Source organism: Prunus persica, chromosome G8 (assembly GCF_000346465.2).
Source record: "Prunus persica cultivar Lovell chromosome G8, Prunus_persica_NCBIv2, whole genome shotgun sequence".
NCBI lineage: Eukaryota > Viridiplantae > Streptophyta > Magnoliopsida > Rosales > Rosaceae > Prunus > Prunus persica.
The window spans coordinates 3038700-3050896 of NC_034016.1; the positions used below are offsets into that span (position 1 = coordinate 3038700).

At 37.8% G+C, this 12197-nt stretch overlaps 2 protein-coding genes across 8 annotated transcripts; both read right to left on the reverse strand.

Moving 5' to 3' along the window:
• On the reverse strand, positions 1703-2161 carry LOC18768848 (egg cell-secreted protein 1.1). Its single transcript, XM_007200719.2, has one exon. It carries the CDS (start codon positions 2159-2161, stop codon positions 1703-1705), a length of 459 nt encoding a protein of 152 aa, XP_007200781.2.
• Positions 3071-9277, reverse strand: LOC18767905 (TMV resistance protein N). Of its 7 annotated transcripts, XR_002272871.1 has the most exons (8): positions 9099-9277; positions 8234-8756; positions 7054-8155; positions 6668-6943; positions 5521-6543; positions 4682-5423; positions 3522-3671; positions 3071-3413 (listed from the first exon to the last, which is right to left on the reverse strand). XR_002272871.1 is itself a non-coding variant. In XM_020570106.1 (7 exons), the coding sequence occupies exons 2-6, from the start codon at positions 8737-8739 to the stop codon at positions 4728-4730; spliced, it is 3603 nt and encodes a 1200-aa protein (XP_020425695.1). In that variant the 5' UTR covers positions 8740-8753; positions 9099-9277; the 3' UTR covers positions 3071-3671; positions 4682-4727. The 7 variants fall into 7 exon arrangements, 6 of the variants coding, with proteins under 6 accessions (XP_020425695.1, XP_020425696.1, XP_020425692.1 ...); XM_020570106.1 differs by having other exon boundaries at positions 3071-3671; positions 8234-8753; XM_020570107.1 differs by having other exon boundaries at positions 3071-3620.

A 12197-nucleotide genomic window follows, 5' to 3' on the forward strand; every position in this document is an offset into this window, starting at 1 on the left:
CTGCCAAATGCGAGTCCTTTTTCCATGCTCCATCAAAATTAATTTTCACATAGTTAGACATTAGAGGCCTCCACCCTTGAGCAAGAATGTTTGGATCAACTGAAGCATCCCCAAAAGGCATAGGAGATTTGGCCTTAGCATCTAAAAACTCCCTACGGTTTTGTATTGCTCGATCAATAGTGAGCCGGGGATCAATGTGGCTGCTCTTAAAGACAAAATTACATCCAGTCTTCCATATCTCCCAGCAAATGAAGCTAATATTAGTAAGTAGAAAATGAACTTCCCGCTTGCTTAAACCTTGAAAATTAATCACTCCCTTGAGCCATCTGTCAACAGAAGAGAAACCCCTCATATCAACTATGTAGTTCAAAGGGACAACAAACCGCACAGCATTAGTCCAAGGACATAAGAACAAAAGGTGCTCAATTGTTTCTTCCTCCACACCACAAATTGGACACACCGGGGAGTCAATAATTTTGCTTCTATAGAGATTCCAATGGGTAAAAATGGCATTAGGTAATACCCTCCAGAGGAACATTTTAATTTTTTGCCATAGTTTCAATCTTCCATATACACACCCAGACCTCTTTTGGAATTGAGTAGGAGGCCGACACTATTGCACGGATTCGATATGAACGCCAGGAATGAATTCTTCTGTATCCTGATTTGACTGAGTAGGCAATATTAGTTGTCCAGTGCCACACCACTCTGTCCTATCTCTCAGTATTCGCAATTGTACAACATCGGATAATCTCCCAAGTGCAAGGTTGTACATACGGCTCAATCAACTCTAGCTTCCAAGAATCTATCTCCTTTTCCATAATCTCACAAACTAACTGAGGGACTGATGAGGGAACAACTTGCCTAACTATGATAATCCCATCATGGGGAGGAGAAAGCCAAAGGTCTTTCTAAATATTCGTATTTTTTCCATAAAAAATCTGGCAGCGAGAGTCTTTGATCAAAGCATCCCTTCCTTCAAGGAGGCTAGACCACGGACAAGCACGGGAACCTTTTTCGGCATTAAGGAAATCACAATTCGGGTAGTAACTGTTGGTTTATAAGTGTGATTGCTGAAATATAATTAGAACAAAGAAGTTTCTATTCTTCGTTTAAAAGGCAGCTTTGGATCACAGTCCAAGTATGCAGCAGAAAATGTAATAGTCTTGTGCCACTTGTCTTTATCTCATAGGGTAGTTAAATGAGTGGCTAGGATTAAATGATGTAATGAGGAATATTCCATTCCTTACGGTTTTGTCAGAGCACAATATATGCATGTTATATTGGAGCTGAGCTAATACGATTTTGAGCTAGCTTCTTCTCCAATCTCTCTCTCTCTGAAATTCTCTCATCTTTCATCTAGCCAATCTCTCTGCATTTCTATAAGCCTTATTACATTGATGATTGAGTAAATTTACAAGATAATGGTCTGTATATGTTAACATGGCCTCAGAGCTAGGTTTGATCAAATAACACTGGGCGTTTAGAGTTGTGAGCAATCGAAGTTTGTAGCTGAGTTTGAGTTTTGGAGATCTGAGTCTAACACGGCTAGGTCAAGTGGTGGTGAATACACTCGTAAAGGTATAAGACCAATTAAGCCATTAACATAATTAAGATGAACAAAATAGACCCTACTAATTAAGTAACTAGCATGGCTAGAGACCCCATGCGTTATTCTTATTGATTGAAGATCTCAAATTCTTCAAGGGACCAACTTCTCCAAATTAGGAACAACTTTTACATTTATAGGATCATGAATTGAAGGTGGTGATGGTGGATTTGCCGGCGGGGATTTGACATGATCGGCTTCATCACAGTAACCCTTGAGTACATCAGTCTCTTCCGCGGTAAACCCTAGCGTGCCAAGTAAGGCAGGCCAACACTGATGCTCAATGGTCCGAATGGCTTCACAGCAACTGTGACCCAAGTAAGTTTCACCATTCAGAAAAAACATGACAACCTCACCAGAACATGCCTGGAGTTGAAACAACGAGTCCCAACAGTTGGAAGATTCTTCACCCAAATTCAACCTGGCTGCGAGGTTCGGGTTTGACCGAATTAGGTTAGGATTCAAAAGTCGAGCACTTGTGGCTAAGAATGGCATAGTCAAGGTTAGAAGAGCTGTGAGAAGAAAGAGCTTGAAAGTTGTGTAAGCTGCCATTTTGATTTTGATTATTGTGGATGAGTAAGAGATTGATACGAATGAAGGTTTTTATATAGATGGTGAGGTGATTGTGTCATAAAATGAAAAATAAAAAACGTTATGTGCATTGGGTGGTGAAGAGGCTGCTGAGGATAACTCATAATGACTATGATCATGTGATTATTTAACGGCAGGAGAAGTGGATGAGACTCAACTCATCAATTGATGATGCATATATTATTTATAATAGAATTTGTGGGAATTAAAATGATTAAACGGATTCCCAATCAATGATATATCAGACAAATTAATGGATAGTTTCTTGTGTTTGTGATGGTTGGTTTGCTTGCTAGCTAGTGTAGGTTTTCTTTGCTGATTTCAAAAGGGTTGACCATTCATTTGCTTACTGGAAGTTGGTCATTGTATTGAATGAGACCCCTAATTGGATGATTAAATTTATGTTTGCTTTATATTTTAATTTTATTTTTCTTTTGGATTTTTAATTATTGAAAAAATATGCTTACCTGTTTAGAGCTAGACAATGACAATTTATGATTGTGGGTTTGCTTTGGCACTGTGCTTTTGCATGTCTGCCCGATTCGCTAGAGATTTTGGGCTTTAGTTGGTGCCCTTTAGCCTTCGGTTGCTATCTTGGGCTTCCACTTGACGAGAATTCTATAGTGCAGGCCTTATCTAAGCCTCTTGGATGTTTGTTCAGCTCTGTTGTGGTTAATTGGGCTGTGTTTGTTGCTCGCTGAGTTTTTCTACACTGCGTTCCTTTTTGAACAATATCTCCATAGCTTACAATACATCTTAATGTCGTCTTCTTATAGCTCTGAAACTTCTCCTAATAACAATCAAAAGAAAATGATGGCTCCAAAATGTTTTCCCTAGCGTGAAAATGTACATTCTTATGACTAGATTGAATTCATCAATCATGTGCTACTTCTTAACTCCAATTTTCCAAATATTTTACAATGAAAAAGTTACTATAATTTTATTCAAGATACAACTAGCACTGCCAAATTCTACTCAATTTATTGTGATGTTAATGAACCTATCATGAATTCCATTATGTTGCATAATTTGAAACTGAGATGCTAAATAAGAGAAGACTACATAATTGAATAATAGATTGCACAAACTATCAAAGATACGGTCAATGAAACAGACAAGGGAGGAGTTCCGACAAAGCAATTGATCGATTTTAGATCATATCAATGCCAATGTTTATGCGTCTGATTGAGAATTCTTGTTGGCTTATTTCATCCTACACATAACAGAATATAGCAGTTTAAACAGTCACATAAGTTGTGTCAATAAGAACCAGGCAGGTCTAATGAACCTGAAGATTTTGAGGTGAAAATTTCATGCGAACCTGGCCAATAAGCATGCAAATACTTTCGATCATTTTGAGTTGCACATTAGCAGTGTGCCCAGTAACGGCCATGGCATTAGGAACCCAAATTTCAGTTGACTACAGGACACAAATGGCTGGCTTCAATAGCAGTAGTCTTGTAATTATGTACTTGAATGCAGAAACAAAAAAAAGTTACAGTATGTCCTGTTTATTTGCATCATAAATCTTGCATATACATACTTTTGCAATGGGAAAAAAAAAAAGTAGCAAGATAAATTGTTCTCCTCCCCTACTTAATATCATTTAAACGTGTTGGAAGACATATCACTGAAACAAACAAGACAAACAACCATTCACTCTATCTTAAGATAGATGAGATCATGGAAGACATATACTTGGTTGCTGAAAGTAACTACTTAATGATTTGCAGTATGTTAACAGATACTTTGCTCAAGTGCTATATAATATGCAGCAACATGAGTTAATTAACCTGATTAATTAGTGCTCTGCAGTAGTTACCAAAGAAATGTTCTTTCTCAGATGCATAAAGCTCATGTTATCAACCAAGATGACAAATGTACATGAGAGAGAGAGAGAGAGACACAGAGAGAGAGAGAGAGAGAGCAGAGGAATTATCATCGAAGATATGAATCTAATGATAAATGTATGGCTAGAAAAGAAAATGCAGGGAGACAGATGGTGGTGACTTACTAATAATATCCATTGTGAGAGCAGTGTTATTGGCCTTTAAAGTATTGAGGTGCAGATATTTGAGGAGGAGGAGTTTTTAACGAAAGTAGCAAAATTTTAGCTCCTCTTTTCAGAATAACAGTTTTTATTAAACTTTTCAACAATAGCGAAAAATAAGAAGGGGCAAGACCTAAGTAGCAAATCAAAAGTCCTATGCACCCCCTGCTGTAGTTGAAAATTTTCATAAAAAGTGCAGTTGTTAAAAAGAGGGAGAAAATCTTTACAAGTTGAGAGAAATTCAGATATGCTCCTAAAACAAAACAAGGAATAGAGCCAAATAAAAAAACAGTGGGAGAACCAAGTGACGGAGCAATAGGTGAAAAACAAAACTTAGAGCAATATAAGGCCAAAAGAATGAAGCACAAGCAGTGGAACAAACAATAGTACGTTAAATCCCAAAAAATTGTAAACTAGAATCAGCAACTCACATTGAAATACAGCAGCTGTGATGCCTCTTGCTTTGAAAGTGAGGAATCATAGGTTAGTCCCAATCACATCGATCTTTTTTCTTTTTCTGGGCCGAGCTTCGTCAACAACATCATTTAATTCATCTTGGTCTGCCTCTTTGGAAAGAGCATAGGTATTGCAGAAGAGAGATTTTTGGTGAGAGCTACCACTTCCACTAGGACTAGCCTCCTCGTCATCATGATGTTGTTGACCTTGTGCATCAGCTGATTTGGTAGGACAAGTAGTAGTGCTCTTGATGATGGATTTGTTCATCATGATCTGGTTGAGTTGTTCCACATCTTGCTCTTGCACCAAACAAAACCCACACTTCTTCACACAAGATTTTTTGTGTTCCAGCATTATGCCTTGATGAGAATAATAAGTTGTGAACAAAAACTTTATCTGACCGCATATCTTCTCAGATTGTATACGAGATGCATAAAGTACCCAAAGGTGATCTGACACAACATCGCCCATAGTAAATTCTTTTGGAAATACTCCATGTGTCCGCATTCCTTGTGGGGAACAGTTAATTTGAAAATAATGAACATCAGAAAGATCAGCCTGAACTTCAAACACAGCACAAAAAGCAATTCCCATCCACGTGGTAGGTAGCTCCACAGTTAGGGAATCTCCCAAACTTTGATTACTGAACCACTCTGGAATTTTCCTTCCAGGAGTTAAAATTGTGAATCCGTAAAGAGGCCTCATAAAACGGAGTACCTGTACCATATACATAGATATATACAAGGTTAGTAAGCTGTAATTATTATTACAGCAAACAACAAAAGAGAGACAGACAGACAGACAGAGAGAGAACCCGAGGCTGAAGGTATCGCTGTAGCATTTTCAGTATTATACTGTCGCAGCCTTCATTGTCAATCAATACAAAGCAATTGGCACAATTAAAATGTATTCTGTTGTTTAATGAGCAATTTGACGAAAGATGTGGTAACATTTTTAAGGAAGTGCAATTGGCTATGTTTATATCCACCAATGAGGTAAGCTTAGAAAGATCTGGCAATTGTTCAAGACTTTGGCACCCATTCACCCAAAATAACTTAAGCTTAGAAAGACATCCAATGCTTGCAGGAAGGCTAACAAAATTGTTTCCACTAAGACTTAATTTTTCTAAAGAGGACAAGCAACCAATATCACCGGGAAGATCCCCTTCACAAACGCCACAATTACTTAGATCCAAATACTTCAAAGAGAATAAACCATCAAGCGAAGCCAACACAAATGCCTTTCTTCCATTTAAGCGGGGGAGGCCCCACCAAAACCTTGATTTATTAGGCTGTGATCCACTTCTTCCATCCAAAGATAGATCCCTCAGTTTTTTCAAACCAACAATGCAGCGTGGCAGCTGTCTTATAGCAGTTCCATTCAGATGAAGCATATGTAAACACTCCATCTCTCCCATGTTCTCTGGGAATTTGTCAATTTTTGAGCATCCACTCACCTCGAGCTCTGTAAGAGACTTCAAATTACAAATTTCACTTGGAAGACCCGCGAGATTTTTGCAATTCTGTAGTGACAGATCAGTAAGGCCAACCAGACATCCTATTGATGAAGATAATTTCTCAATGGACATCCCGCTTAAATTAAGCGTTGACAAATTTTTCATTTGCCTTGAAAATTCTGGAATCTTTTTCAATTTTGAGCAATAACCAAGATCCAAGCTTTTAAGACATTTGAGATTTGCAATTGACGGGTGAATCTCAACCAAGTTCTTACAAAATTGAAAATCCAACAACTCAAGATTCGGAACGCCACTGAAATCTGGGGTTGTGGTCAAGTTTTTAGAGCCAAAAAGCTTCATTTTTTTCAAGTTGGGCAAGTCCTGTGCAATTCATAACAATGGTAGAATAGATAATTAGCTCAGATTTATTTTAATTTTTAAAACAAAATATTTAAAATAAAATTAAAAACTAATTTCTAGAATGGCATATGGTCACTACTCTTACCTTTCTTCCATCCCAAAGCCGAACAAGTTTGCTCTCACGCATCTTAAGTGCAATAAGGAAATTCGGTTGAAAACTTGATGGGAGAAATTTGGAAGGATACCGACTCCATTTGATAATTCTCAAGGAATTAGGAAGAATTCTGGGGCTTGAAGAAATGATCACATTATCAAATTCAAGAACTTTCAGGTTACACATCTTAGAGAAGGCTTCACAATTCCAATCTGCCATTTCAAGTCTCGCCATGCGTAAGGCAATGCCTTTAATTTTGTATGTTGCCTGTAATTAAGAATAGTAAAGGAAAAGTTAATTGCACATTTAAGTCAAATTTCAAGATAAAAATAAATCATATTTCTTTAAAAACTTAGTATTTTCTACATAATTCTTACTATATTGTTTATGAATACATGAGAGATATCATCACGATTGCACAATCGACTTCGTCTACCAGGCTCTTCAGAACACTCCCGACGAACAATTTCCAATGCCATTTCTTGTATCAAATCATGCATCTCAACCGTGTTATTTGAAATATCAATAGTTAAAAGTGATTTCTGAACAAGAGCATTTATCCCAATATGACCACATAGGCCACAGCAGTCTAGTATTTCAATTACACGCTCCTTGAACATCCCCTTGTGAAAAAATGCAACATCAAGAAATATATCCTTATTCATCTCATCCAATCCATCGTAACTTATTTTGAGCAAATCAATAATTTCTGACTTAGGAATTTTCTGCAGCTTATCCAATTCACTTTTCCATTCATATTGATCTCTCTTATACACTAAGCATCCCAAAAGTTTAAGAGCTAGTGGAAGTCCTCTGGCATAATTTACAAAACCTTTTGACAATTCCAAATAACCTTCCTCAGGCTCATTCTTTTTAAAGGCATTCCGACTAAAGAGCTCAAGAGCATCATCATCACCTAATCCCTCTACCTTATATGATACCTGCACATCATGCTTTAACAGCAACCGTTCATCTCTGGTTGTAATAATGATTAAACTCCCCTTACCAAACCAATCCTTTTCACCAGCCAAATTTTCAAGTTGGCTTGATTCACTCACATCATCAAGAATGAGAAGAACCTTTTTATTACACAAGCAATTCTTAATGACAGAGATTCCCCACTGTTCATCCCAAACTTGAGTAATTTGATCCTTCAAGATTGGGGAAAGAAGTTGTCTTTGTAGATCAACAAGATTACCACGTTGAAAAACCTCTCTAACATTAGCAAGAAAGCTGCTAACTTCAAAATGGGTAGAAATGCTATCATAAACTAGCTGAGCAATGGTTGTTTTGCCAATTCCGCCCATCCCCCATATCCCTATAAAGCGAACATCATCCGTGGGATGAGCTAAAAGAAAATCTACTTGCTCACGTATAAACTTCATTCCCACTAACTCTGTGGAATCTAATAATTTGAATCTGTGATGCGCTTTCTCCCACACCCATTCAACAATATATTCAATAAGCTTTCTTTCACACCTACAAAGAGGAAAAGTAAAAAGCATACATAAAGAAGATATGATGGCTTGCGATCAAATGGCTTACGAAAAAACTTACTCATTCTTTGAATCTATTCCAGATAAATTGGCTACTTCTGTTAAAGCATCTCTCCAGCTCTTCACCTTATCGATGTCATCCCTAAACCTTTTCTCATGCTCAGCGAAGGCGTCCGCAAAAGTGCCGCTTTGTTTTCTCACATGGGAGGGATCCACATTATAAAACACTGGGAGAATTGTGCCCTTGGATTTCATGCATTGGAGAATCTCTGTAAGTTCATCCAAGCACCAGGTAGAAGAAGCATATTTTGGGGAGAGAACAACGATTGCAAGCATCGATTCTTGGATTGCGTTGAAGAGCCCTGACGAAATAGCTGTCCCTCTTTCAAGCTTTGGATCATCCTTGAATGTTTTAATGCCCCTGAGCTGCAATTCGTGGTATAAATGGGATACAAAGCTATTTCGAGTGTCCTCACCCCTGAAACTCAAAAACACATCGTGGTTCGGTTGAGGAGGAGACTGATCAGGTGAAGGAAAGGCAGAGTCTCTTTGGGTGCTCAATGCCATTTGGCAATCTGCTGCTGCTGTAAACACCCAATGAAAATAAGCCTTTTGTTAACTAAATAGAAAGATGATGAGAAACGGCAAAAAAGAAAAGGATTATAATTTAAACCAGAGGAGAAATAAGGACGATGAGGAAACAAGTTTCAGACGCAAAGAAGGAAACAACAAGAGAGAAACAGAGAGAACTGGGAAACTAATATATGTTTTGTATTTCAACAGAGAGAAACAGAGGAATTCAACATATAAACATTAGAAGGAACAAAAATACATTTAAAACAAAAATATAATGCAGAAATTAATGTTTTACTTGAACAAAACAGAAATGTGGACGAAGCAAGCCAACAAGTTTAGCTTAGTGTTACCTCAACACCGAAAAAATTACAGAGCCAGAGAATTTGTAAGACCAGCAAGCCAACCAGAACCTCACAAAATATACAACTTCTCAAGATCAGCCAAGAAACCGACAAGAAGAAACAAAGCTAGCAGCCTCAGAAAAGAGAGAGACTTGGAAACCGTGTAGTGGTGAGCACGCGGTTTCTCTTTTCACCAATGAGAGTCATTTCTTTTTCTTTTTTCTTTTTTATGAAAGAGGGAGGAAGAACCCCATAAAAGAAAGCGACATGATTCTTTTGCTTTTCAATGAGTGCTTTCTTTTGATTGGATGGTTGCTTTCTTGGTAAAACTGTTGTGAGATTTAATTCAAGGAAAGAATAGAAACTATTACATTTGCTGCTGCATACTTGGACTTTGATCCAAATCTGCCTTTTAAACGAAGAATAGAAACTTCTTTGTTCTAATTACATTTAAGCAATCACACTTATAAACCAACACTCCCTTCTAAGTGTTGTGCTGAAATGACTCCTAGAGCTTTCCTCAGATATTCAAATCGATCTCTTGCCAAAGGCTTGGTGAAAATGTCAGCAAGTTGCTCTTCAGTTTTGCAATATAGTAGATCAATCTCACCATCTTGAAGTGCATCTCGAATGAAATGAAACCTTCGATTGATATGTCTGGTTTTGTGATGATGAATTGGATTCTTCGATATAGCAATAGCTGAAGTATTATCACATAGCAATTTAGTTGCTTCTACTTGCTCTTCCCCAAAGTCTGATAATACAAACTCAGCCAAATAGCTTGTGTAGTAGCTTCTGCTGCACTCATATACTCAGCCTCTGCAGTTGAAAGAGCAACACTGCTTTACTTGATTGAAGCCCAAGAAAACACACCTGATCCCAAATTAAATGCATAGCCAGATGTGCTTCTCATGTCATCCTCACTTCCACTCCAATCACTATCACAGTAACCTATTAGCACTGCCCCTTTTCCCTTGTCATACCAATTCCATAATTTATAGTACCTTGAATGTATCTGAGCACCTTCTTTGCTGTTCCCATGTGCTTCTTGGTTGGATTATGCATGAATCTAGCCAAGAGGCTTGCTACAAACATGAAATCTGGTCTGGTTGCAGTCAGGTAGAGCAAACTCCCCACCATTTGCCTATACAAAGTTTCATTTGCTAGATCACTTCCATCCATTTTTGACAATTTTTCATTCACAGCCAGTGGTGTTGCAACAGGCTTGCAATCCTTGAGTCCAAACTTGTCAAGCAAAGTCTTTACATACTTCTTTTGGTGTAAGAAGATGCAGGTATCAGTTTGTAGAACTCCAAGGTCAAGGAAGTGATGAAGCAATCCTAGGTCATTCATCTCATATTGCCTCATCATCTCATTCTTGAATTCAGCCATAATTTCTTTTGAGCTCCCTGTGTAGATAATATCATCTACATATAGTGACACAATGAGAATACCACTTGTAGACATCTTAGTGTACAATGTAGCTTCACTTGGACTCCTATAAAAACCAGTTTTAGTAAAGTTGGTGTTTATCTCTTCATACCAAACTCTTGGAGCTTGTTTCAAACCATGTAAGGCCTTATCTTCACTTCCTTGTATCACAAAACCAGATGGTTGATCCACATACACTTCTTCTTTCAGCACTCCATTAAGAAATGCTGACTTTACATCCAACTGAAATAGCTTCCAATTTCTCTGTGCAGCTAAAGCCACCAAGGTTCTCACAGTATCAAGTCTTGCCACTGGTGCAAAGGTCTCATTGAAGTCTATTCCAGGCTTCTGAGAATAACCCTTTGCCACCAGCCGTGCCTTGTTCTTCTGCACAGATCCATCCAAGTTCAGTTTTGTCTTATAGACCCATTTAACACCAATAATTGGTTTGTCAGATGGTCTATTCACAAGTTCCCAAGTGTTATTTTTGTTTATCATCAGAATTTCATCTTCCATAGCTTTCTTCTAGGAATCATCCTTTGCTGCTTCTTCAAAACTCTCTGGTTCTATGATGCACATATTGCATTTCTCATAGATTTTTGCAATGCTTTTGTACTTGCGAGGTGTGTGATCAAAATCTTGGGAGCTTGGCATTCTTTCTTGATCACTAGATTCAGTACTAGTGCCAAATATTTCACCTTCTTCACCTTGTACTTCAGGATTACTGCTGTTTTCTTCTTGTCCTTGGTTACTTGCAGTTATTTCAGCAATTGGAACCTTCACACTTCTTTCTTTCTGTGTTTTCCATTCCCAACATACATCTTCATTGAACACAACATCTCTAGACACAATTATCTTTCCAGATTCAGGACTATAAAGTCTATACCCCTTTTCACAGCTTCCATAGCCTAAGAAAATACCTCTTGCTTATCAAATCTAGCTTCTGCCTTTGTTGACTCGGAATATGAGCATAGCACAATGAACCAAACTCTTTCAGATGCTTAAATCCAGGCTTTCTTCCACTATAAGCTTCAAATGGTGTTCTCTTATTCAAAGCTTTGGTTAGACACCTATTCAAAATATAAACTGATGTATTAACTGCTTCAGCCCAAAAATCAAGAGGGATCTTCTTCTCTAGTAACAAACACTTTGCCATTTCCACAATAGTTCTGTTCTTTCTCTCTGCTACACCATTTTGCTGTGGTGTATATGGAGTTGTTAGCTGCCTTTCTATGCCTATATCTGCACAGAACCTATCAAATTCTATTGAGGTGTATTCTCCTCCTCGATCACTTCTAAGCTTCTTTAATTTATAGCCACTCTGCAATTCCACAATAGCTTTGAATCTCTTGAATACACTCAGTGTCTCAGACTTTTGTCTTAAGAAATAAACCCAATACATTCTTGTGTTATCATCTATGAAAGTGAGAAAGTATCGATTTCCAGCTTTTGTAGTTGTTTGCATTGGACCACAGATATCACTGTGTACAAGCTCTAGAGGAGTTGATGCTCTAGTAGTAGCTTCCTTTGGAAATGACTCTCTGCACTGTTTGCCTAGAATACAACCCTCACATACTTCTGTAATAGCTGTAATTTCTGGCAATCCCACAACCATTTCTTGCCCTTGTAGTAATTTCAGACTACTCATATTTAGATGCCCCAGTCTTCTATGCCATA